At 60.5% G+C, this 26,844-nt stretch overlaps 1 protein-coding gene across 1 annotated transcript; it reads left to right on the top strand.

Moving 5' to 3' along the window:
• Positions 1–91: 91 nt before the first annotated feature.
• Espnl (espin like) lies at positions 92–26,844 on the top strand. The gene is made up of 9 exons (XM_027951703.3): positions 92–385; positions 1,610–1,800; positions 4,048–4,234; positions 6,529–6,711; positions 16,947–17,078; positions 22,064–22,178; positions 22,699–22,811; positions 23,577–23,771; positions 25,243–26,844. The coding sequence occupies exons 1-9, from the start codon at positions 92–94 to the stop codon at positions 26,842–26,844; spliced, it is 3,012 nt and encodes a 1,003-aa protein (XP_027807504.3).

The raw sequence follows: 26,844 nt of genomic DNA, 5'->3' as shown, positions 1-26,844 counted from the left end.
CATGTAACCAGAGCCGGCAGCCTCATTCACGCCTGAAACAGGAAGCCCCGCTGGGCCTGTTCAGGAGCTGCCCCAAGAGCCGGGCCAGAGGATGGAGGAGCAGCAGGCAATAGTGGCCGCCAAGGAAGGGGATGTGGCCACCTTGGAGCGGCTGCTGGAGGCTGGTGCCCTGGGCCCAGGCATCACTGATGCTCTGGGGGCTGGGCTAGTGCACCATGCCAGCCGGACAGGCCATCTGGACTGCGTCAAGTTCCTGGTGCAGCGAGCCCAGCTGCCCAGTAACCAGCGGGCCCACAACGGGGCCACACCGGCACACGATGCGGCTGCCACGGGCGGCCTGGCTGAGCTGCGCTGGCTGGTCCGAAATGGAGGCTGCGGGCTGCAGGTGAGCAGGAAGGGGACAGCCGGCAGCCCGTCTCCAGGAACCTTGCTGGGGTGGAACAAGAGCAAGAGCCCAGAAGGCCCCGTTCACCAGGCTCTGTGGCCCTGGGTTCTTTCTCAACCAGTGGCATCTGTCTGCCCTGTGCCCATCCCCCAAAACAGCAGAGAGCCCTCGAAGACAAGGCCACCTCCTAAACTGTACCAGCTCAGAGTAGCTCCTCAGGCTCTCCTGGCCATGTCTGGAGCACTTGGCCTGGCAGGGGAGGCTCCCCAGTGAGCAGGACCCCTGTCTGATCAGGCCTGAACAGCTGGGCTGTTTCTCAGAGGGCCAGAAACGGATCCAGGAAGAGGCACGGCAGAAACTTGGGCTCAGAGCTTCAGGCTCTGGTGGCATCTGCCAGGCTATAGGGGCAGTTTGAAGCTGTCATGGTGAGGAGAGGGCTCTCGAGTCTCAGGGACCATACTGTCCAGGCACTTCCACCAGGGCCCCACCCCTTCCCTGCCCGCCCTGCCCTCCTCTGTGCAGGGGAAGGACCTTAGACCCTGGCTGGGTTCTTGGGAGCAAGCCTTAGTGCCCCACCCAGTGGTCGGCAGTGGGTGGCCGGGAGCTCCTAGGACCTGGGGGAGGAAGACGTGTCAGGGCTCCTCTCGGCACCGAAGTCTGCTCCAGCCTCGGCACAGATTCTCCTCAGCTTCTGATAACCCAAGGGCAGCAGGCAGGAGCTGTGTCGATTCCAGATTCACTTCTGCTCACCCCCGGACACCCACGGCTGCCGAACGTGCCACACCTGAGGTGGAAAGGCTCCTTGGCCTTGGAGACCTATGGCAGGGCAGGGAGGGAGGAGCAGAGGCCCAGAGACAGGGGTCCTGGACACTCCCGGCAGGCATACTGGGCAAGTAGGCTGCTTCCTGACCTGGAGCAGAGGGCTCAACAGCCAAAAGGCGTACAGGGCCTGGACTGGGCAGGATCCCAGGATGTGACCCTCGAGCCTCGACTTGAGTCTGAACCCTGCCTCTCTGGGAGTAGGACCCCCTCAGTCCCAGCAGGGGACCCCTCCATGGAGGGGAACGGAGGAACGTGGGAGGAAACGGGCTCCTGGGCCAGGGCTGTGGGTGGTGTGGGGTCCTAGCAAGTCCAGCCTTGAGCAGCTGACTGGCCGTGTGGCACTGCCTGGCCGGGTTGGGTTGGGACTTGCCACCGGCCTGCTCCCTGCCTGTGCCTCGGTAGGACCAAGATGCCTCGGGCGTCTCCCCGCTGCACCTGGCTGCCCGCTTTGGACACCCGGCACTGGTGGAGTGGCTGTTGCAGGAGGGCCACGAAGCCACACTGGAGACTCTGGAGGGCGCGTTGCCGCTGCACCATGCCGCTGTCAGCGGGGACCTGACCTGCCTGAAGCTCCTGGTGGCCGTCCACCGCAGGTGAGGGCCTGGGACTGGAGATGAGCAGAGAGAGCACAGGGGGCTCAACAGGGCGTGGGCAGGACCTTCATCCTGAGGCACAGCAGGTCAGCAGCGCTGACGGGTCAGTGAAGACAGCCAGTTGCCTGAGCGGAAAACAAGCACCTGGTGTGGGCAGCTGGGCACCTTTGTGGGCACCTGAAGGGAGCAGAGGTTGTTTAACTAGGAGGCTGGCCTGGGTTTGCCTCTACACTGTCCATGCCAGACACTAGGAACCTCTCCTGCTGGTGGCCAGCTGGCCACCTCAGAGACCTGTGCCCACCTGCCAGGATTGGTGACTAGTTGGTGATGACCCTTTGCCCATCTTTGCCCAGCACGGAGGGTCACAGTTGTCATGGTGACGGGGCAGGAAAGAAAGAGGCACCCAGTGTGTCCCTTCCTTCCCAACCAAGAAGCCTGCCCTCTGCCTGTGCCCCCACCCCCGCCAGGAGCTTTCTGCTTGTCCATCTTGTTTCCCAGGGACAAGCCAGGATAGCGCAGCTGAGAACAGTGTCCTGTTTCTGTCCCATTGTGAACAACCTGGAGAGTCTGGGTGGGCTTCCAGCTGTTCTTCGGAGCACCCACATTGCCCCAGGCCTGCGCAGCTTTTAAAGCGGCTTCCAATATTGAGCTGGGTGACTTCACATCAGCACATACACGCATACCGGCATGCACACACACACATCACCACATACACACAACTGGGAGTGTCCTGTCCCACCGGGCACTCCCACTGGGTACTGACTGTGGGGGCAGATTTGCAGAACCAGGCCATGTGCACACTCCGGCAGCCCCAGACCCACTTTCTGCACCACCTGCCTGCTCCTCGGCCACCATGCTGGACACTGGCCTGTTCAGCCCTGGTGGGAGAGCTTGCCCCAGGAGGGCACCAGCGCACACTCAGCCCTTTGGAACTCCCCTCAAGTCACGCTCAGGCTCTGTAGTCCAAGGAAGGAGCCCTGGATGGGCTGAGCAGGTACACAGTGGGTCCAAGACCAGGGCTGTGCCCAGGGTCCTGGGCACCTTGCTAGGAGCTGAGGCTAGTCCTGGCAGGAACTTTACTAGGGGAAGGAGGTTCAGATCCCTAGGCTTTTCACTCAGCTGAAGGCTGTGACCAGACCCTCTGCCACTTAGGGGGAAGTGGCCCTCTGGGGTGGATCCCAAATTGCTCAAACTCATCCATTCTGCATGGGGCTGATGGTGGGCACTCTTGAGAGCGCCCCCTGTCCAGCAAGTGCCCTGGCTCAAGGCCCTAGAGGTGGAGGACCTAGGACAGAGCCAGGCTGGGACAGAGCTGGGGCTTGGGTGAGAGAAACAGAAGGAGAGCAGAGGAGCCCAGAGTCCCACGTCCAGGTCTCCTGCCCTCCACCAACCACTGTGGCCCTGGCAAGCACACTCCCAGGGCAGCGCGAGGCCCCCAGCTCAGCCTCAGCCCAGCTGCCTCACCCTCAGGGCTGCGCAGTGCAGGGTGCAGGTGCTCAGAGGCAGAGGGGAGCCCTTGGGGGGCTCGGGGGTTGACCGAGGGTTGATTCCATCTAAGACTTGACCACCTCGAGTCTAAAAAGATTGATTTTATAACCTGCCCCCAGGTGAGGAAAGAAGGGAAGGGGACAGCCATGCCCAGCCATCTGGGGAGCCCAGCCAGGGGCAAGGACCCCCAAACCCTGGGGCAGCAGCTGGAAGGAGTGTGGAAACTCAGTATGTAATGGCTAGGGCCAGAGGTCCAGGGGTGCAGTGTGTCACCAGAGGATGGGCTTGGCCTTGGTAGGGGACTGGCCCTCCCTGCAGCTGGCTGGGGGGGACGTGCAGTGTGGGGGCAGAGTGGGTTTAGGCGGATTCTAAGACGCTGCTCAGCCCATCCTCACTGGGGACAAATGTTGGTGCCAACCCTGGGTATGCAAGGCTCCTGTGCTATTCATGGTGGCCCTTGGCTCCCGTGGTAGCCCATGGCAGCTCATGGTTAAGGGGCTGCCAGCCTTAGGCCCCACTGTGCTAGCCAGGCCAGTATCGCCCCTGCCAGGGGTGAGGAGTGCAGCCGGGAGTGGGCTCAGCTGTACCCCATGAGCCAGCTCCCGGCCCTCCCCATCTTGGACAGCACAGCCTTGTAGCTCTACAGGTGATGGGGAGGAGATGGACACAAGCAGGTCAGAGGCTGGGCTTCGCCTCCTCTCCATCTTGCCCTGCCCACAGCCCCTGGCCAAGCTCCCTCTGAACCCTCCCTCCCTGCAGCAGCGTGAACCACAGGACTCGCAGTGGTGCCTCCCCCCTCTACCTGGCCTGCCAGGAGGGCCACCTGCACCTGGCCCAGTTCCTGGTGAAGGATTGCGGAGCCAACGTGCACCTGCGTGCCCTCGATGGCATGAGTGCGCTGCATGCCGCTGCTGCCCGCGGCCACTACTCGCTCGTTGTCTGGCTGGTAAGGGGGTGCAGGGCTGGGGAGGAGGACGTCCAAGTCCACGGGCCTGCAATAAACAGGGCCTGAGGCTCCACCGGGAACGGGGACCACAGGGCAGCGGGGCATCACACAGGCTCCACGGCTGTGACCACAGAGGCCTCCAGACCTGGGCACCAGCAGTGGGTCTCCAGGGTGCGCTGGGGTTGGTGGCACCCCAGGTGCTCTGTCACCAGTGCCACAGACAGTGCCTGGCCTGGGCACCTTATCTGTTAGTTCAGGCCCACTGCCTCCAATCCCTAGGCCAGTTCCCCTTCCTAGAAGGGAGCCCTGAGCCCCACAGCATGGAGACAGTGGGGATGACTCCTGCAGGGAGGGCAGGGACCTCCATGCCACAACAGAATACCAGCCTGGCAGGGTTGTCGGGGAGCTCTGAGGGTCTATGGGAGACCTGATGGATCTCAGGGGAGGGAGGGCCTCACCAGGGAGGTGGCAGTGGGGGCACAGCAGGAGGCAGCTGGGCTGGGCAGGGCCCAAAGCAGTTTCCTGGAGAAGGGAGCACCTTACCCGTGGGCTTGGAGATGGACTGGGAGGGCAGCCTGGGCTCCCCACTGAGGGTGCTAGAGAACATTGAGGTCTCTGAGCTGATCTGCTGGCGTTCCAGAAGGCCACTCTGGCTGCTGGTGGAGAGGGGAGAGCCTGCTGCTAAGACTTCCCACGCTCGCCCCTCCCACCCTCCTCCTCTGCTGCTCCTGCCCCAGCTGCCAGCTCAGGGCCTTTGACCAGGCTGCACCTTGTGCTTGTTCAAGTTGGCCTCGTGTCCCCCAGGTCATCAAGCCTGATCATGTAATGTCAGGGACCTTCTACCCCCTGGAGAGTACCCTCTGGGAGTCCTGGAGGGCCAGGCCTTTGTCCATCCCCTCATCCCCTGTGCCTGCAGCAGGAGGGCTGGGGCATGTGTACTGATCAGTGGACAGACCCGGGAAGGAGCAAGGATGGCCCCAGCCTCCCTGGCAGCCTGAGGCAGCCCTGGTGCCTCCCTGAGGGAGTGTCACCCTGGGGAGCGGGGGTGGGACCCGGGTTCTGCTGCACGGCTCTCCACACATGGCCCCCCTGGTGTCCCCGCCTGTGGCCTCACTCCATATGAAGAGCCCCAAACATGCTGTCCCCTCCCTGGGCCTGCTCCAGGCTCCCACAGCAAGCCTCAGGGCTGCCATGTCTGCCACATGGACGTGACCCGCAGGCTGTGGGGGAGAAGCAGCTGTGGTTGGGGTGGTGGGTGCCATGGGGGCAGGAGGGGGGCACTCACAGAGGCTCGCAGACTGTGCTGCTGGAGCAGCCGGTCCAGGGTAAGCAGTGGCCCGGGCCGCGGGGTTCTCCAGGTGGGAAAGTGGCTGGGCTCCGCCTCGCACGCTCTCCCTGGGTTGCGGGGACGGCCTTCAGGGTCCCTTTCTCTAACACACACTGGATTGTGGGGTCCGCCAGGAATGCCTGGGCTGCAGGCCTCCCACCCCATAGGGGGAAGCAGGGCAGGGACTGGCGGCCCTTCTTGGCCCTTTCCTCTCGGGGAAGTTGGCCACGTTCAAGGCAGGAGGAGGGTGGAAGGAGGCACCACGGCCTAAGGAGGCAGAACCTCCTGCGGCCCACCCTCTCTGGGCGTCTCCCCTGCCAGACATACATTCAGCATGTCACCCTGTAAAGGGCTGGCATGGCTGTCGGCTGGGACAACCCTGGGAGGCGCCTGGCTGGTGCTGTGGACCAGAACCCACGACACCCTTTCAGGGGACAGGCGAGGCTCCAGAGCAGGCCTGGCCTCAAGTCACCCGTGTGCTTGTCACCAGGCTCCAGGCCAGGCGGGGAGGGGTCCCAGCACCGGCTCACCTAGCAGCGTCCTCATGCTGGGCTGTGCCCGGGCTGCGAAGCCCGGAGGATGTGGTGCCGCCCTTACCTGAGGATGCCCTTCCTCGCTGCTCCCTTCACCAGCAGCCATTCACACATTGTCTGTCCCCTAGGGGCCAGATGTGGCACTTTTTCATGACATTTGGTTTAAGACCTGGGACTGTGGGGTCTCCAGATAAAACCACTGCAGCGCGTGTCCCCACCTCACCCTGGACGCCATGCTGCCCTAGGGTTGTGGCCATATGATATAAGCCAGCTTGTCCCAGGGCTTCCTGGGAAGTATTGCCCCCACCTCCAGGCCTAGCTGAAGGTCAGCTCCCACTTTAGCTCTGAGCTACCCCATGTCCCTCCTCTCTGGAAGTGGTCACTCCAGGCTGGCCTCTGCTGACCAGCCCATTCCCTATGGCACTTCTCTGCAGGTCACATTCACAGACATCAGCCTGACCACACGGGATAATGAGGGGGCCACCGCCCTGCACTTCGCTGCCCGCGGAGGCCACACACCCATCCTAGACCGGCTCCTGCTGATGGGTGCCCCGATCACGAGAGACTCTTGGGGTGGGACGCCCCTGCACGACGCAGCAGAGAATGGGCAGATGGAGGTACCACGTGTGGCAGGAGCTGGGGCTGGGGCGGTGCAGCGAGCACTCAGGAGGGCTTGCTGACACCTTCCCGAGTGTGTCACAGAGCCCTCTGAGCCCTGCGGAAGTGTCATCCTTGGCCTTTTGCAGATGGGTAAACCGAGGTTCAGGTATACAGCATGTGTGCAAAGCCACGTGCCCTGGTCTCCACACCTCCTGCACATGTGCCCTGCCCCTTGCACAGAAGTCCCCTGTGGCCTGTCCCAGGCTGCTTGGTGGCCTGCCTGGGGCAGCCCTCGGCCCACACCAGGTTGTGAGTGGTTAGAAGCCTGAAGCCAACTGCTTCCCTGGCTGGGTCTCAAGAAAACCACCTGGGGAACCCAGTGTTGCAGAGGGGTCACAATGTCCCTGCACTGGTACCTGCTGCAATGCCCTTTTTCCAACACAAGTCCACACCCAGGGCAAAGCACAGCTCCCTCCTGGTCCCATTGGGGCCCCAGCCACACCGTTGCCTGCTCAGATCTGATTACCGCCATGGTGTCACTTGGCTTCCGGGTCATTCTGAAGCCCTGTGGCTGGGGCAGCTGAGTGGAGAAATGTCAGATCCTCCAGTCCCTCCTCCAGCCCTGCCCTCTAGTCCCCCCTCCAGTCCCTCCCCTCCAGCCCTCCCCTTCAGTGCCCCCCACCAGCCCTCCCCTCCAGCCCTCCCTTTCTCCCCCCTCCAACCCCCCCTCAAACCTTCCCCTCCAGTTCCCCCATCCAGGCCCTCCCATCCAGGCCTCCACTCCAGCCCTCCCCTCTGCCCCCCATCCAGCCCCTCCCCTCCAGCCGTCCCTCCAGTCCCCCCCAGTCCCCTCCAGCCCTCCCCTCCAGCCCTCCCTCTTCCCAGCTCCCAGCAGCACTGCTCTCCACCCCTTGGGCCCCAGGCCTCCTCTCACTCCTCAGCCCTTCCCGACACACACAGCTGACCATCTCCCAGCTCTGTCCCTACCTAAGCAGGGACAGGAAGCAGGGCAGCTCTGGCCTGAGAAGAAGCCTGCACCTGCAGCAATCCTCCTCCTCCACCTGAGAAGACTCTGCAGGAGGGAAGGGGCCAGCTTAGAGGCTGGGGGAAGCAGAGGTTCTGTGGCAAGGGTCTCCACTCAGATCTGCTGGGGAGGGCCACGTGTCCCCTTCAGGCAGCTGAAGCAGGAAGGGCTCGGACTGAGCTCTGCTGTGTGGCCCCAGCCCCCACAAACCCGGCTGCTCACCAAGGGAAGGTGACCAGGACACTGGTGTCCAATTATTTCCCAAGCAGCCGATCTTTCTGCAAATGAAATAGTCACGGGGCGGCCAGGAGCCCTGCAGCTCCTGGGGGAAGAGGAGAAACCCGGGCTCAGAGCAGAGCACTCCTTCCTAAGACCTTCATGGTGGCACACAAGCCAGTGTCCTCAGCTCACCAAGCTCCTTCCCGCTCCGGCATTATCTGAGAGCAAATCAGGGACATCCCAGGGTTTCCTCCATAATACCAAAGCCCTGAGCCACGTGTACCTGTTGTTTAAAAATCACAACCTGGATTATTCTGTCTAAAATCTAGCAATAATTCAAGTATCATCTACTGCCCAGTCCAGCGTCTCATGCCCGCTCCCTGACTGTACAGCAGGGCCTACGCAGGGTGGCGTGTGTGGGTGGTCTCTCTTTGCTCCCTGGACCCTCTGTCCAGGATGGGGGGGTCATGCTCCTCCCCCACCTGCCAGGTGAAGCATGTTCTTACCTTAGAGCAGCTCAGCAGTTTCAGGTGTGCATAGGACGTGAGGAGACAGCACAGAATGCCCGCGCCCAGGCCATTCCCCAGTGCCACTGACTTCCATCCACACAGGACACTTGTCACAATTAGTGAACCGAAATTCATATGGTGTTATTAGCAAAGTCCACACCCAGATTTCCCCTCAGCTTTTATCTAATGTCCCTTTTCTGTACCAGCACCTCACCCAGGACGAAGGACATTGAGTCAAGCCTCCTTATCCCCCGGCCAACTGTGACTGTTTTTTCTTTTTTTTCCATTTAAAAAAAAACAAGACTTCAAAATAACGAGCTAATGTCCCTGCGACCATGCTGGGGACGGTGGTCTTTTTGATGTTTCACGATGTCGCTGTCTTTTTCCTTTGAGTGCTGCAGTTACCCTGACTACTCTTTACAAAATTTTTAATTGCAATTTAAAGATACTCTCGTCCACCATCTGGAGGTCCAGGGACACTAAACACGCTCTGGGGCAGTGCAGCAGATGGCCAGGGCCTCCTCCCCTTGCACGACCAAGGCTCTGTCCCGTGAAGCCCCTGCCCCTGCCCGGCAGGCCCGCCTCCCTTCCGGGTGCTCATCCTGGTGTCTGGTGTGCTTCACCCAGCATAATGTCCTCGAGGTCCCTACTGTGGATCGAAGGTCAGAGTGTCCTTTTCAAGGCTGAGCAGTGCTCCTCTGTGTGGTCTGCTGTTCCCTTGGTCAGCCATGGTGGAGCCGGAGCCCCCTCCTGACTGCTGTGGACGTGGGATGCAGGGTCTCCTGGGGACCTGTGCTGGAGCGGGCCGCACTGACGGCTTCCTCAGCTGAGGCCAGCCCTGGCTCCGGCGGTACGTCCACTGGTCGTGATGGTTGCTTGACTTGCAGCTAGCTTTCCTTTGCTGGTGTTTTCTTTAGGATTTTAGTCTTTGGGAAATTTGGGTTTTATTAGATTTATTTCTTCTTTAAATGTCTGGTAAAACTCGCTAGTGAAGCTATTTGGATCGGCATTTTCTTTGAAAGAAGGTTTTAAATAATTCTTTGTATTAATTATAAAATCCTAGGTTTTTCGTGTGTGTGTGTGTGTGTGTGTGTGTGTGTGTGTGTGTGTTTTGATTCAGTAAATTATATATTTTTTGGCTTTATTCCTAGAAATTTTTCTGGGAACTAATTTCATCTAAGTTGTCCGACGCAGAGGACAGAGCTGTTTGCGATGACCCTCCTCATCCTCTACTGCGGGAGGGGCTGCGGGTTCTTCTTTTTCCTTCCCGATGATCTGAGTTACTGCTTTTCTCATTTCTATCTTGTTCAGCCTCACCCAGAGACTAATCGGTGTTTAGTTCTTCAAACAGCCAGATTTGGCCCGTTCTGAGCCACTAAGGCACCGCTCCCTCTCCTGTGCATCTGTCCCCTGCCTGGCTGACACCCACACTCACCTTCAGCCCTCTGCCCCCAGGGCTGGGGCTGGGTGCTCCTTGTGTCTCCACGGTTCCCCTTTTCTATGTGCTTGCTTAAGGATGGGGACCTTGCTCTAAGTCCTGCTTGACTGCACCCCACAGTTTCGTAGTTTCTTGGTTAAGAATGTTTTCTAATTAATTCCCTTTTTGACTCTTCTTTGTCCCCAGGAATTACCCACCACTCTTTCTTAATTCCCAACCACAAGGGCTTTCCAGCTAGCGGTTTGCTATGGATTTCTTCTTTTTTAGTTGCAGATGGACACAATACCTTTATTTTATCTGTTTTTATGAGGTGCTGAGGATCAAACCCAGGGCCTCACACACGCTAAGCCAGCGCTCTACCACTGAGCCGCAGCCCCAGCCCCTGCTATGGAATTCATTCGGTTGCACTGTGGTCAGAAGGTGTACTCTACGGCCATCTGTTAAGGGTGTTCTTCAAATCTGTGTACACAAAAACTCGTGTGTGTTGGATCTCCAATGGGTTGAGGGAGATGTGTTGAAGTCTGGATTGTGAGTTTGTCTGGGTCCCCGAACCTGCCCTGTGTTGGGCATTTCCTGAAGCCCATCTCATCTGCCCTCCTGCTATGGCTCTGCGGGCTTCTCTGTCCCTCACTGGCCTGGTGAGCCTCGTTCCAGCCTTTCCTCTGGGCCTTCTGAACACCCGCCTTCCTCTTCTTCTCTAAGTGTCTGGCGCCTGTGCCCGGGCTGGACATGGGCAGCCTTCTCTGAGTTTCTTGCGGTTCTGACGTCCAGCTACTGTTCATCTCACCCACTCACAGTCAGTGAGTTACTAATATTTAGGGGTTAATTTTGTTCTCTCCTTTCTCCTTTCTCATTGATGGTCCTTTTCCTTCTGTGTGAGTTTGGAGAAGGCACTGGGAGGGGAGCTCGGGGGTTGGGGCTCCAGGGGCAAGCGAGGCCAGCAGGACGTCCTTGGTTGTGTTCCTGCAGGTAGGGACCCGCCGCTCCGTCTTCTCTGGATTTAAAAGACCATCTCGTGCTATTTCCCTCCACCACACTGACATTGAATCTCTTTGTGCTTTTCGTGACCGCCCTACCTCTCGACTGGAACCCTAGCCAACTGAATCTGAGGTGAGGGCTCTGCGGCCATCTCCACACCAGACTCCTCACAGTCAGGCTGGCGAGAACCGCAGGCTTTGCTTGGAGCGGGTGTTAAATGTATATTTGAGGTCAAGTTCATGCCAGGGAACTTACCATTTAAAGTGACATTCCACGGCCCTTCTCACAGGGACACTTGTGCAGCCAGTGCCTCTACCTAGTCCCCAAACATCTTCACCCAAAGGAACTTCTGTGTCCAGGAAGCAGGCTTCCCTCCCCCGCAGCCCTGCAGCGCTGCTGCCCTGCTCTGCTTCCCGTGTGTGGACTGACTTGTGATGTCTCCCACAAAGGGAATCCCACCATGCCTGGCTGTCGCGTGGCGTGTTTTCAAGGTTCACCCACGTCAGAGCAGGTGTCAGAACATCTTTCTTTTGGGGGGCTAAATAATACCCTATTTTTGTTACCCATTCATCTCTCTTTCTCTCTCTCTCTCTCTCTCTCTGGTACTGGGGATTGAACCCAGGGACACTCAACCACTGAGCCACATCCCTCAGCCCTTTTTATTTCTTATTTTGAGACAGTTTCTTGCTGAGTTGCTGAGGACCTCTCTAGTTACTGAGGCTGGCCTTGAACTTGCTATCTTTGTGCCTCGGCCTCCTGAGCCGAGCAGCTGGGAACTCAGGCATGGGCCCCGCACCGGGCTCCATTCATCTCCTGGTGGAATTTTAGGTGCTTCCTCTTTTCGACTGATGACAATACTACTGCTATGAATATTCATGGGCAAGCTGTTGCTTGAATCTTGAAGTTACACAGTTTGCCTGTTCTCAGTTCTTTGGGGTATGCGGGAGGAGCAGAATTGCTGGATCACGCAGTCATTTTTGAGTGATCTCCATGCAGCTGTGCCATCTTACATCCCCACAGTGCCGTAGAAGGGCTCCTATTTCTCCGTCTCGCCAGCACGTTTTATCTGTTTATTATTGAGCCCCTTGGTAGCTGGGAGGTTGTACCTCATTGCACTATAATACATTTTCAATAAAATCACGTATTAAGACAGAACTCAGTAAAAAATATTTGCCTGAGGCCCCAGATACCCAGGAAGGAGCGCCAAATGTGTCCAAGAACCAGTTCAAGGCCATCTCCCCCTTCTTGGTGCCTGTAGTTCAGAGGCACGAGTCAGTAACAGGGGCGAGGTCAGCTGAGCCTGTCAGGAGTGAGTCTCAGGCCCGTCGGGACCTGCTGGGTCGTGCGCCGCTGACACAAGGTCCCCCCAGGAGATCCGGAGGCAGCTGAAGGTGGCGAAGAGCACAGTGCTTCCACCTCAGGGGCGGAGAGTGAGTCCACCAGAGCCCACGGGGTGCAACAGGCCCAGGAGCAGCTGAGCGCTCCAGGAGAGCTCTGCCACCTCCAGAGAGCCGGCGGCCGGGGCCCTTGGTGGAGCCTGAGAAGGACTTGCCAGACTCCTCACGGGTTCTCACCCAATTCAGGGCCGTTTCTCAGGGCCGCTTCTCAGGGCCGTTTCTCAGGGCCGTTTCTCAGGGCCGTTTCTCAGGGTGGGTTTGGAGAGTGTGAAGAGCATTAGCTCGGTGACTCTAGTGACTTCACAGAGCTGGACAGAGGCAGCTGTGAGTGCGGGGAGCGAGCTCAGCCCACAGCTTCCTGCAGAGGGTGGGGGTGCCAGGCCTGCCGGGCTGAGCAGACGGGGCTGGGGGACAGGAGAGGAGCCTGGGCGGAGGTCTTGGAGCCCAACACTGGCTTGACTGTGGTGTAAAAGGGCCACTGGAAGCTGCTGTGGGATCCTGAGCAGGTGACTTTGACCTTGTTCCGAGGGGGCCAGCCACAGAGCCAGAAGCTGCTATGGGACAGGGCATGGTCCCCCAAGGTCCCTCATGGACAAGGTTTAAGTGGAAGTGCGGGAACACAGGTGGAGCCAGTGCCTCTGGGTTTGGTGTGTGGTTCTGACCCACCGGCAGCTCTCTACCCATCAATCCAAGGAAGGGCATGTACCGCTCATTCGGGGCCCATGACCACTGTCCATGGTGAGCTTCCCAGGACCACGAAGTTCTGGTTCCCCCAGGGTCAGCCCCTCCTCAGAGTCCCTGACTCCCACCGCCCTTCCCTGCTTTCCCTCCTTCAGATCCACCCAACAGTGTCACCGAGCACTTGCTTAGGATCCTACAGAGACTCAAGGGCCCAAGAGTGCCTGGCGTGGATCAGTGTTCTCATGGGGCGATGCACAGGGCTCTTGGAATCTGGGGGTTCCCTCGGGCTGTGGCATTGCCTGGGTGTACTCCTGGTTTGTGGTGGTGGCCAGGAGTGTCAGGGACCAGCACTCCCAGGCCAGTCCTGCCCGGTGAAGACTGTTCCCTCACCCCACATGGGTCCCTAATGGCTCGTTCAGCAGGGAGGGTAAAAACCCTACCTTTAATCATCTGAGCTGAGTACAAAACCTACTTCAAATACATTTAATCTTCTAAGTTTAGAACCTAACACACACCCCAGTGCGTCCTCCCAGGTAGGTGTGAGATACCATAGCCTCTCCCAAGTAAATATTGAGAGAAAATGGTATTTTGTTTCTCTCTGCCCCCTGAAAGTGACGTCAGCCACGGTGGTGCCAGCCTGCTGCCTGAGTCTCCAACAGTTCCCTGTCTGTTGCGCCAGCAGCAATTCTGCAAGTCAGAATGTCAAAGAGTGACGTCCAAAGTGTTGGGAATAGTGACTCCTTCCAACTACAAAATGAGATGGTGGCAAAGATTGCTACTGGACTCATCAGCTAACGAGGAACCCGTGGTCTGAAGTGGCTGAGCCGTGTGCTCAGAGGAGGGCTGACTGGAGGCAGCATGGGCCCCTGTGCACAGGTGGCCATGGGACTCCTCACGGTGGCCCTCCACGCTTTTTCTCTTGCCTTCCAGTGGGCAGGAGCCTTGTGCAGGGCTTTGGTCTCTACAACCTACAGAGTTGGTGGCTCAGAGGCAGTGGACGGAGCTGAACAGGATGCCAGGGTCCACCTGTCTGACCATTTCTCTTTCCCAGCTGATCCTGACGCAGCCATCTTTGTTCTCAGGGTAGAACTGTAATTATTTTAAAATTGTGTGCGCAGGTAGATGCGACCTCCTGTGGAATCCGTGTTGGAATGGTACACAGGTGTGGAAATGGTGGTGTGCAGGTGGGGCTGAGGGCCCTGCCCCGACTCACCTCCATGGGTCTGCGGCTCCTCTCTGTCCAGGGTGCCTTGGAAAACATGGCTCCTGGGAGCCCCAGGAGGTGGGAGCTGCACCATTGCCTGGCATTGTGACCTTGGGACCTTCTTTGCACATCTTTATCATCTGGTACGAAATTGTACAATAATAGACTCCCAGAGTGACGTGAGGATCAGACAGGTCTCTCCCATGGAACCAGGTGACGGCAGATCTCGTGGGAAGGTCTCGTCTCTCAGCATGGAAAACTTGTTCCAGATGTGGACACACTGGTCCCAGCAGCTCCAGATGCCCGCCAGAGGCCTTTGGCTTTCCACAACAAGGCCAAGGGCCGGGTGGGAGGGCAGGAGGGAGAGGGCAGGATGACAGGAGGTCTAACAGGTGTGGGAGGCCGTTCTTGATGGGTCTTATGTCTACAGCTTTTAAAATCCTGTAGGCATTATCGTCTTTATTCAGTCAATGAATACAACACTTTGTCTAAGTTTTCTGCAAATTCACTACTTCCCTCTTCCTTCTTGCAGGCTTTGCCCACGGAAGCTCTTCCGCTCAGCCTTCTCACCAACTATTTGTTTTCTTTCTTCTGGTTTGCCTCAAAATCTCTTTCTTTCACCTCCAGTACCGAGGAGCCTCTGTGCTGAGTGCAGGTGGCAGTGGGTGATTTCCCGTCGCTTCCTCTCGTGCCTGAGCACGCCACGCCTGCCCCCCATGTCCAGCACTGTGCCGAGGCGGCCGCCAGCCGCCTCCCTCCCGAGGTCACCCTTTCTCTTCTCCTGTGGGTTTCCTCAGTTTCAGTGGAAGAGGTCTGGAGAGGGATTGCCCTTTGTTATCCCACTTTAGGTTTTTGGAATTCTTGAATTTGTGCTCTGGTGTGTGCCCCGCTCTGTAGTCATCAGCCATTCTCTCTCAGCGATCGCCTCTGCCCACGGTCTCTCCTCTCCCGGGATTGGCACTACGTGCATGTTGGGCCTTGTTGTATCAGTTAGCCAGCTTTCCATTCCTGTCCCCTTGGCCACATCAGGCCACAGGCCAGAGAGCCTTCAGGACATCCTCTCATCCCTGCCCTAGCAACCCTGCAGGCTGGGGACAGACCACACCTACTGACCAATCCTGGCCCACTGCCTGATTTCCTATGGTCCACCAGCTAACAAATGGGCTCTCGTGTTTTTAAATGGCTGGGGACAGACGAAGAACGTCTCGTGGTACATGAGAGTTACACGCAGTCACCATCTCAGCAGTCACTAGTAAAGGTCCACGGGCGTGGTCACACGTTGGCTGTCAGCTGAGGTCACCTTTGCCCCACAATGAGAATGGAGAAGTCCTGCCGGAGTCAGGGGGAGGCTGCACAGCCCTGAGGAGTACAGCTGTCATGGAGGAGTGTACCCCGCAGCGGGACCAGAGCCCGACTCAGGGCCTCCACTCGGCATCCACTGCTCTTGCGCCTGGGAATCTGCAGAGGTGCCGGTGCCTGCGTTGCTCTTGTGGACAGGCAGGGCCACTGGGCCCAGCTCTTCCCACCCTGCCTGTCCTCCTCTGCCGGCACACTGGCCACCTCATGGCTTCTGGGCTGGCTCGGCTAACGGGTCTTGGGGAGCAGGCTTTCTCCCTGGGGCCACAGTGGCCCTCAGCTGCTGGCCGGCTGCCATGGGCACAGTGGGGCCAGGGAGGCTGGTGGTGTTCAGAGGCCCAGTATTGTGTCCGTTTTCACTGACCAGCAAGTGGTAGAGCCAGGACGAGGTCAAGTTCCACTGGCCCTTCTGCCAGGCACCTCTTCATGCCCACCTAGGTCAGCATTTATTCCCAGCGTGGTGCACCCAAGGCCTACCCTCCATCGCAGCTCACAGGGACCCTCTGCAGTCCCCAGAGGAGCGGTTCCTTTGGGATTTTGCCTTTTTAGTCCAATCCAGTTTAAGATGAACGAAGGAAGATGAGGCCCTGATGGGGTAGTCATAAAGCAGACTCTAGGTCAAGGGCACACAGTGTAGGAAACCAAAAACGTCACTCAGTTCAAGTGACATTCTGTATTTCTTCCACACACAAAGAGGACAAATACTTGCAGAATTCATATGGACAGAATAAATGCCAACTATTTCTTGAGGCTCCTATCTGAGTCCTTCACAAGCCCAAGTGTCCTATAGCCTTCTGCTCCTTCCAACCTCTCCTGCTTTCCTCCAGTGGGGGCCCCAGGGGATGCAGGCCCAGGCCCCTGGGCTGGCTGGGTGAGGTAGCATGGCCTGGGTTCAGGCCTGAGCCCTGCTCAGAGCCTGAGGGTCAAGGTTGGCACTGGAGGAGCTGGCCAGGGCCTGGGGCTGGGCAAGGGCTCTGGAAAGTGCAAGGCCACCTGGGGAAGGCACCTCCCTCACCTCCAGAAAGGAGCTAGCTGAGATGAAGGCCCTGAGTTCCAGGTGGCCGGTTCTAAGCTCCTGAGCCCCAGTATGTATAAATGGGACACACCCCTGAGGGTTGGTTGAAAAAATGAGACCCCATCTGCATCTCAGCCTGGGGCACAGTAGCTTTGGGCTGCATTTGGGCTGGCCACCTGGCTTGAGTCCAGCTTGGCCTGCTCACAGCTGTGCCCCAGAAGAGCGGCCTCTGCACCTTAGATTCCTCTCTTGCCCTGGCAGGGGCAACTGCTGCCTGCAGCCCAGGCCTCTGTTCTCTGTGGGCCCCAGCACTTAGCTCAGGCCAGGGCAGCTGTGGGGCGAGGCTCAGAGCTCCTCCCGCGGTGGCTGTGCGTCGAGCCGGTGAGCTGGCCCCGGGAGCTGTGCCAGCCAAGGTGCCCCATTTCCTTCAGTGCTGCCAGACCCTGCTCTCCCACCGCGCGGACCCCTCCCTGCGGGATGAAGACGGGTACACGGCGGCAGACCTGGCGGAGTACCATGGACACCAGGACTGCGCCCAGTACTTGCGGGAGATGGCCCGGCCAGTAAGTCCTTGGGGATCTGTCCTGGGGATCTGTCCTGGAGGCCTGTCCTGGAGGCCTGGGGGGTGGGACCCCGGTTACCTACCTGGATCTCACTGCACATACCTCATAGCCCATGGTTTTGTCAGGACAGGGCTGGTACAAGATACAGCCAGCTGGGACAGGGACTGTGACAGCAACCAGGCTTCGGTGAGGGCTGGAACTCAGCCAGCTGTGCCTTCCCTGGGAGCCACAGAAACCACGCCTGTGAGGTGGGGCCTCCTGGCTGGGCTCTGCTCGGGGGATGTTCTGTCAGCCTGAGGACACCCAGGGTGGGACCAGGGCCCAAGTCCTGGCCAAGGTGGCCCTGAAGCAGCCCAGAAGCAGCATGTCCCATCCCAGTGCCTGCTCATGTGTGACGCTCCGTCTCCCCACCTTCCAGAGCCAGTTTTCCCGTTCACAAGGACAGGGACCTTGTTGTCCTGCTGAGCCCGGCCCCAGCCCATGACAGGGCAGAGGAGCAGAGGGGCTGATAAGTGGGTCCCTCGGGCGCAGACAGGCCGGCGGGCAGTGGCGAGGGCTGGGCTGAGGAGGACCAGGGACCCGAGAGCACGGAGCTGCAGGCTCTTCCCCGGCACCTCCCTGTCCAGGCCTAGGGCAGACACTATGATGACCGAGTCCCAGCTGGCCAGTTTTCTGTTGTGGCCAGCGCTCCCTCCATGAAGATGCCCTAGGGTCACCTGACCCCACTGTCAGAGGAGGGCATTGAGGTCCCCTAACTGGGGTCTCATCAAGAGGTTTTAGTGCCTCCTCCTCCCTGGAGGGCATCACCTCCGAGCATTCAGGCCCAACCGTGGCAGTGTCCTCCCAGCCTCCAGGCCTGCCAGGCGGTCCTCACGTGGCCACCACCTGAAACCTGCCCTGCCTGCCACCCTCAGGGCAGCTGGGACAGGCTGCAGGGATTGCCTGCCCTGGTTTTTCCCGAGGTAGTAGTTTCAGAGTCGAGAATTCAGATACTGATGAGATACTTTGGGGGCTAAGTGTCTCACTGGCTGTTGTTTAGAGGAGGGTCCTCTTTCTGGCATGGGTGGAGAGTCGGGAGCTCAGCTGGTCTCGGGCGTGGTCAGGGCTGCATGTTCACAGGCCCATGGTGGTCTGTCCTGGCTTCTGCACCCTCCCTGGGCTCTGCCCCCCAGCCCTACCTGGACGGCAGTAGAGGTAGGCAGTGGGGAGGGCAGCCACACCGCTGGTGCCCCCCACCCTGCACAGCATCTGCTGTAAAGGGCAGGCCCTGCCTGGCCTCCGGGCTTCCTGCCCCTGTCCCCACCCCTGCCACACTGTGGAGCCCATGGCCTGAGATCTCTGTCCAAGCAAGGTCTCAGCCTTCCACCCCTAGGCCCCTTGTCACACTGGCCACCCTTCCTAGACCCGCTGCCCCACTGCTCAGGGGAGGGGTCCTGCCTGCTCTCCTGACACCTGGGCCGGTGGAGCTCAGTCCCTCTCAGGTTTCCTAGGGGTTTCTTCTGGTCCTGGCTGTACTATGGGATTCAAGGCAGCAACAGCGCCCAGAGCCCCTGAGCCCCCTGCATGTCCCCATCATGGAGTTGGAGGACATTGCCGTGTCCGGCATGTCCACCTGCAGCCCCGTCCTGCCCACACCTGCCTGGCTCCTGCACTCCAAGACCCGTGGCCTTGGGGGTCTCTGGTGTGTAACCAGAGTGTCTGGGAGCTCAGGATCAGGACTCAAGCTCCATCCCCGTCCTCTCCCTTGGAGAGTGGTGGCGACAGCAGAGGGTGCCAGGCTCTGCTGCCGGCAGGGACCGTCCCCAGGGCTCCCACTTCACCTTGGCAGCGCCATCTCTGCTCACTGGGGGGCAGGCCGGCAGCTGTGGGGCGAGAGCTGCGCCTGATGCAATATTGATGGAAATGCGATATGCAGAGGTGGCCTGCCCGCTGTCCCGCTGGCCAGGAACAGGTGGTGAAATCCTTCATTTTCCCCTGAGGGACAGCCCCAGTCTTCCTCCCAGGGGACTTGGGCAAGGCTGCCTGTCAGTGGTGAGACCTGCCCCATGGCAGACACCCCCTTCAGGACCTGCTGCCCAGTGCGAGGCTGGCACGTGGCACTCAGAAGCCCCTCTGCACAGGAGGGTTGATCTCACTCACCTGGATGGGCAGAGGCTGGGGAGCCTTGGAGGCACATCCCTGCTCCCCGTCCCCATCCCCTCAGTTGGGCAGCCTGGCCGTGGGAGCCGGAGGGTCATTCCTTCCGGGAGCTGCGGTCAGGAACAACCTGGACAGCGAGTGTGGCCCTCCACGAGCTGGAGGCAGAGCCCAGCGTCCAGGTGGGCCAGGCCAGCCTACTCTCTCCCTGTGTCACTCCCCTCACGGCTGGAGCAGCTCTTCCTGGGCATGGCCACTCCAGAGTCTGAGTGGCTCTGAGCCTCGAGTTCCTCGCCATGTACCAGGGCTCAAGGCTTGTTGGAGGACAGAGGTGGTGCTCATCTCTGCTGAGGTCACCTTGGCACAGGCCGACCTGCCCAGGTCCAGAAGGCCCAGAACCCCTTCATTTCACAGACGGGAAGACCGAGGCCCAGAGAGGGAGAGACTCCTCTGGGCAGCGTTTTGTCCAGGAAACAGTGGGGCCTGGATGCCTGGCCAGTAATCGAATCTCGGCTGTGGCGATCGGTGTCCAGCGCCCATCTGCAGGTCATGATTTTCTCAGCCTGGGTGGCGTTACAAGCCTGTAACCCAGCTCACCACACTGCCTCCATGTATAATGCATGGCCAGCTCAGCAGCGCTCAATCCTCACCAGAAACCCAGGAGAGAGGTGCAGGGCCTGGGGCCAGGGTGACCCCAACCTCGGGGACAAGGTTCAATGCTGGGACTCAGGGGCAGCATGTGCCCAACTCTCAGGACCCCAAAGGACGGGACACTGACCTTTTCCCTCCCTCCAATCCTTTTGGATTTTCTCAGTGTCAGGGCCTTAAAAGAGAGGTGTGGTGACTCTCATCACCTGGGGACACCACAACTGACTTTGTCTCAGCTGACATTCAGAGGACTGATAGGACGCAGGAAGGCCAATGGGCCAGGACCCTGCCAGAAGCACCCGAGTTCCTCTCCTTCCAGTGGCGGACTCACAGGTGACACGAGGCCCTGAGTGTCTTCCCAGGGCTTCTGGGTGGTAAGGAGTGCAGTAGGGCTCAGCCCAAGGAACCCAAGGTCCCCAGGCTGTAGGGAATGCACTGGAGCCAGGCAGTGCCCCTGTCAGGCCAACGTCCAGTCCAGTCTCTCCATCTTCCAGCATGAGGGGCTGCTGCCAGCCCAGCTGAACCCTCGCTCTTCTGTGGGTGAGGTAGGGAGGTGCTTTCTTGCCTTCCCGCTGACAGCAGGGTCCCCTGGCCCCTCCAGGCCCCAGAGGAAGCAACCTGCTGTGCCACAATGCGCTTGAGTCTCAGCTGAGGATGCTGTGTCCAGGACCCCGCCCCCTCTACCATGTTAGAGCGAGCAATGAGCAACCTGCCCCCCACCATGTTAGAGTGAGCAATGAGCAACCTGCCCCTGTCCCTCTGGGTTGCTCCCTGCAAACAGCCTGAGAGGTGCAGAGGAGGGCAGCCAGGGCTTTGCATAGGCCCTAATGCCACTCTCCCCAGAGCTGGCCCCCGCCTCTTCCTCCACGGCCAGAACTTCCACACCCAGGGAGCTCTGGGCCTGCAGGAGCAAAGGCTGGGCTCTCCAGGAAAACTTGACCCTCTGCTGTGTCCCAGCTGTGGGACCTTGGGTGGTCTCTCTTCTCATGGGCTCAAGGATTTCAGTGTTGCCTCCCATTTCCCCAGAGGGTCCACTCCCCAGCCCCTGCCATTTGGAGGGTTAAGGCCCTCTGGTAAGAGATCCCCACCCAGCCCCAGCCCTCCTGGCCACCTGACACCTCGGCTTTCAAATATTCATGTGCCACCTCCCACTCCTGGGGGCGGTGGCTGCACCAGCCCCTGAGAGCCCAGGGTGGCTGCAGCTTCCTGGGCTTCACAGCCCAGCTCCTCCTTCTAAGGTGCTCCCAGGCTGGGGCTTGGCAGACTCTCCCCAGCCACACGTGTGGAGGCTCCTGGGCTCCCTGCACAAATTCCTGGAGAGAGCAAGGTGCGTGGGGGCTGGGCAGATGGGGTCTCAGGCTTCGTCCCCTTCCCCATGACTTGTGAACTAAGGTCCTGGATGGCCTGTGACTAAGGGCTAGAACTGGGCCCACTATGGCGCCAAGACCATGCCAGTCTTCGACTCTCAGCTTTAAACCAACGGGCTGCAAAGCCTAGCTGGAGGTCCTGGGAGGACACGGGAGGCAGGGTCGCCCCCAGGCTAGTCTCCTTGAGAGGGCAGCTGGGCCCAGGGCCAAAAATTGGGGTTGGAGTCAGGCTCTGCTGGCCACCCTGCAGCATAACCTGTGCTCCAAGAACCAGTCTTTGCCTAGAAATGGACTGATGGGCACAGCAGGGACTCCTCCTGGCCCACTGCCCTCCCCGAGCCCTTGCCAGCTCTGACCAAGCCTCCCACCTGAGACACCAACAGACCGGTCGATAGGGTCCAGGCGGGTCTCAGGTAGGTCCAGACAGGGGTGTGTGTGTGTGTGTGTGTGCTCCTGGACCCAAGCCCTGACCCAGTGCCCTAACCCCAAGGTAAGCTGCTCTAGGCGGAGCCTCTGAGCCGGGCCTTGAGATGCAAGGTCACTCAGTGGAGGTGGTGTGGGGGATAGTCAAGGTGGAGGGCACAGTGAACCCCAGCTCCCAGACAGAGCTCAGGGTGTTTGGGGAGGGTGGTCACCTGGCACAGAGCAGGTAGAGAGCGGTGGGCGGCTCCTGGCCCTCCCTCCTGCACGCTCCCTTAACACTTCTCGGGGATGCATAGGCTCCAGGAAGGCCCAGGGCTGCCCACTGGATGCCGCATTCCTGCCTGGCAGATCTGGGTGAGTGCAAGTCAAGGCCCACCTGAGCCTCCACTGACCAGGCCTGTCCACCCCCAGGTGCCAGTCCTGATGACACCCCCGCCACCTCCATTCCCACCTCCTCCACTGTCAGCTGCAAGACTCTCCTTGGAGGACAGAAGTAGAGGTGGCTCGGGGCTCAGGAGCCACACAGGTGAGTACACACCTCAGGACCCACCAGGCCTGAGTGTAGAGGGGCCTGTGACCTTGCCTCAGGACCTCGAGGGCATGGGAGCTGTTGCATGCGTGTGTGTGTGTGTGTCTGCGTGCGCGTGTGCGTATGTGTGTGCGTGTGCGTATGTGTGTGCGTGTGCGTGTGTGTGTGTGTCTGCTTAGGCCACCATGCAGAGGTGTTTCTTACCCTGGGCTGGGGCACTGGTATGTGTGTGTAGTGGGGCGGGGCACTGGGGACAGTAAGTGGGCAGCTCTGGGGTCTGGCCGGGTTGCATTAGGTTGTTGGGCCTCCATGCATCATGCTCCATTGATGTCCCAGTGAGGAGTCCAGCGGTGTTGACCAGTGTGCCCAGGACCAAGGGGCATTTTGGGCAGGACTGGTGGTGTCCTTGGCTCCAAGCACATTGCTCCCTCAGGGGCTAGCCCTGTCCCTAGGTCCAGGGGCTCTGAGCTTCTCTCCACTCCCTGTGCCCCTGCCCTTTCTGTTCCCTTCTCAGCAGCAGCGACTCTCAGCCCTTCCTGGCCTGGCCAGCACAATCAGCCTGTCCCCAGTGAGCAGATGGCCCGCACAGTCCTCCCACAGATCACCACCAGTGCCCTGGCTGCTCCTGAGGTGCGTCCCTCCCCCCAGCATCCTCATCTCCCAAGGCCCCCAGCCAACCCAAGCCACCTCACTGTCCTCCCAGAGTGGCCAGGCTGCTCCTCCAAGAGCAGATGCCCCACCTGCCACCAGGTGCAACTCTGGCTGGCTATGGGCGCACTGAATTCTGAGGAGAGGGGAATTTCAGGGTGGCAGTGACTTGCCACCTCAACGTACAAAGCATAGGGACCCTTGGCTGTCATCCTAGAGTCCTGTAGCCCAGGCCCCTCAACCTGACCTTTGAACTCACAGATGCCTGTGCCCTCTTTGGAAGCTGCGACCACAGCACAGAGCAGCAGCCTGGCACCTGCCCCTCCTCAGGGCCTGGGCCAGCTCCCCTTCCCTGCTGCTCTTTCCTGGGCCCTCGGGGTCCCAACAGGTCCTGGTGGGACTGGGGATGCTCCCCTGTGCTGGGCTTGAGCCCTCGCAGCACATGAGGCAGGTTTTGCAGTGTGGGATTCAGCTGTTGCCCCCGCCACCCCACAGCCTGCTCTGGGCAACCTTCTCTCTGCCATTGCAGAGGTGGAGGGCCCTGGTAGCTGCTGGCGGCCAGCAGACCCTCCTGTACTGCCGGGGTTCCTGTCCTGGGAGTGGGATGCTGGTATGGCCGGAGGCCCCCACTGCCTGTCCTCCAGGGGTGCCTGGGCGGGCAAGCTGGGTGTGTCCACAGTCCTGTCCCCTTACTCAGGGTCACCTTAGGGCCTGTGTGACCGTGACTGCACCCTCCTGTCTGCACAGGGAGCGGAGTCAGCAGTGGGTGACTCCCCCGATGGCCTGGCTGCGCTGCAGCTGGACGGTGTGCCATCAGGAGACCTGGACGGGCTGGTGCCCACGCGGGACGAGCGCGGCCGGCCCATCCCCGAGTGGAAGCGGCAGGTGATGGTGCGGAAGCTGCAGGCGCGCCTGGGCGCAGACCGTGCTCGCGAGGCCCAGGTGCGCCCCAAGGGGCAGGGAGGGGCCAGTGCACGGGGAGGGCGGGCTCCCTGTCCAGATGTGGAGGCCGAGACCAGGGTGTCCCCTGCAAACTGTCTGGGACTCAGCTTCCTCTTCAGAGTCAGCTCCAGGCGGAGGACGCAGAGCAGGGGCAGGCTGTGCTTCCTGCTCTCCCATTTGACTTAGTGCCCGCCCTGTCCTGTCAGGGACGGGCAAGCCCTGCCCCCTCCTTGCCGCCTGGACTCTCAGGGAGGTCACAGGGCAGGTGCACGCGGTGGCAGGGATGAGGTGATTCCCCCACCAAAGAGTCAAGCCCTGCAAGGGGAGCTCTACCTGTGGGTGTCCTCTCGGGGAAGGTGACCTTGAGCAGGGGCTGGGAGGGCGCTGAGGGAACGTGGGTCAAGCGCATTCTGCATTCTCGGCGATGGGAGCCAGAGTGAAGCCCTGGGTGGGAAAGGCTGGCTCAGGGGAGGAGCAGCGGGAGGCTGGGGCGCTGCTAGTCCACCCGGAGGGACGGAGAGGCAGTGGAATTGAGGCTCAAGGGGCAGATGTTACAGGCCTGGGAAGGTGTTTGGGGCCCTGCTGAGAGTCGGAGCAGAGGGCTGTGATCTCCCCGGATCTTTACAGGCTCCCCGACAGTGGTTCTGGGGTCTTGCTGAGTCCACAGTTTTGTCTGAACACTGTCTGGGGGCTCGGGCTGCACTGTCCTTCAAAGCAGCAGCCACTTGCGGCTAAATTCGTAAAAGCCCTGCCCCGAGTTGCACCCCTCATTTCACTCCTGCCACAGGTGCAGGCTCCAGAGCCCAGGAGAGTGGAGTCTAAGGCCCAGCCCATCCTAGCCTGTCAGGGTGCAGGGCCGAGCAAGGTGGCCAGGGGCAGGGGCCTTCCACCACAGCCAGGAAGCCCATCCAAGTCCTGGCCCCGGGCTGGGCCCCAGGGGCTCCACAGAGCAGAGAACTCAGGGAAATGGAGGGTGGGTGGGCTGAAGGGGCTGGGGGCTTAGTCCCAGCCTGACTGAAGGCTAGGAGTCCCTGCACAGGTCCTTGTGGGCTGGACAGTACTCAGGATAGTGGATGAGGAGGGGACAGAGCAGAAGACTGCAGCCACCTGTCCTGCTCTGCCCTGTCTGCCGTCCACATACAGAAGGCTCCTGGGTTTGTTGGGAAGGGTCTGGGGAGCTGCAGCATGAACCATGGTGATGTGGGAGAGACTAGGAGGACCCCGAAGGGCGCAGAGCAGGGGCACCTCCAACTGTGGGGGGGACCTGTGCCCTCCAGCTGCACCCCAAACTGTGCTAACCAGCACCTGGCTTACTTTCTGAGGTCAGATAAGGGCCAGGGGCTGGACTGGGTCTGTAGGGGGGCTGGGAACTGGGCCATGCCAGGGAACTTGTGACCCACAGGAGCAAACCTGCTCCCCAGTGCGCGGCAGAATGGGCCGTGGCCCTGCTAACTCCCCTTCCTGTGCCCAGGATGACAGTGGGAGCCCAGGCCTCCTGGAGCAGGCGGCCTGGCGGTACTCGCAGGCCCACCAAGCGGTCCTGGGCCCCTTTGGGGAGCTGCTGACCGAGGACGACCTGGTCTACCTGGAGAAGCAGATCGAAGACCTGCAGCTCCGGCGCCGCTGCCAGGAGTACGAGAGCGAGCTGGGCCGACTGGCTGCAGAGTTGCAGGCCCTGCTGCCTGAGCCCCTGGTCAGCATCACCGTCAACAGCCACTTCCTGCCCCGGGCGCCTGGGCTGGAGGAAGATCAGGCCCTGGCCCTGGTGGCTGAGCCCACGGACTCAGCAGAGACTGGGGAGGCCGTGCCTGGCGGGCAGCCTCTGCCCTTCTGGTGTAGCCACATCAGCCGCCTGGTGCGCAGCATGTCCCTGCTGCTGAAGGGTGTGAACGGGCTGGTGCAGAGCGAGGAGTCGGCCACCCAGGCCCTGCAGGATCCCCGCGGGGGTGCCGCAGTCAGGCCCCCTCGCAGCGAGGCCCAGCGTGAGATCCAGGAATGCGGGGTGTCTGTGCGAGTGCTGCGTGGCAACTTTGAGTTGGCCCCTGGACAGCCCTGTGCCTCAGACCTGAGCCCTTGTGAACTGGCCGCCCAGCCTGGGCAGTGCCTGAGAGGCTGCTGCCCGGCTCCCCTGCAGCCCCGAGCCAGCACAACGGGAGGGGGGCCTGGGCCAGGTGACACAGAGGAGGCCAGTGACTCAGGCATCAGCTGTGAGGAGGCCCCCTCGGAGGCGGGTGCCGTGCCCAGCCTGGACTCAGCCAGCCTGCGCAAGGAGCGCATCGTCATGCTGTTCCTCAGCCACTGGAAGAAGTCAGCCTATACACCTGCCCTCAAGACGGCGGCCTGCAGGACCCTGGAGGCCCGCAAAGCTGGGCCACGGGGACAGGAGGTGGCCAGGAGCCCTCGGGCGCCCTCCCTGCTGCCCAGTGAGGACCCCCGGCTCAGCCACCTGTGGCCGCAGCGGAGCATCATCACCCAGCTGCTGGGCAACTGGAAGGCCATCATGGCCCACGTGCCGGCCCGGCAGCTACGGCGGCTGAGCCGGCGGCCCCGCAGTCCCCTGTCCCCTGAGCAGTTCCTGCCCCACGTGAATGGGGCTCCTGTGCCCTACAGTAGCCTCCCACTGGACCTCTTCATGCTGGGCTACTTCCAGCTCCTGGAGTGCGACCTGCCGGCCGAGGAGCGCAAGATGCGTCACCTGCTGTGCTTCGAGGTCTTTGAGCACCTGGGTGCCCATGGCTGGGAGGCTGTGCGTGCCTTCCACAAGGCCGTGACTGATGAGGTGGCGGCTGGCCGCCGCACCTGGACTGATGGCTTTGAGGACATCAAAGCTCGCTTCTTTGGCTCCAGCCAGGGTGCCACTCGGGACACGGAGCCTGGTCGAAAGTCAGGCCTGACCCCCCTGGGGCCACTGCCTTCTGCCACCATCCCAAGCAGTGGCCCGGAGTCCCCTGCCCAGCGGCTGGGGTCTGGCTCCCAGCGGGGCAGCTTCAACAGCGAGGACATCTGTGGCTACATTGACCGGAGCTTTGCCTTCTGGAAGGAGAAGGAGGCTGAGATGTTTAACTTTGAGTGA

Source organism: Marmota flaviventris, chromosome 11, assembly GCF_047511675.1.
Source record: "Marmota flaviventris isolate mMarFla1 chromosome 11, mMarFla1.hap1, whole genome shotgun sequence".
NCBI classification, from domain to species: domain Eukaryota; kingdom Metazoa; phylum Chordata; class Mammalia; order Rodentia; family Sciuridae; genus Marmota; species Marmota flaviventris.
The sequence above is the reverse complement of the archived record's forward strand: the minus strand, read 5'-3'. Positions and strand labels throughout refer to the sequence as shown.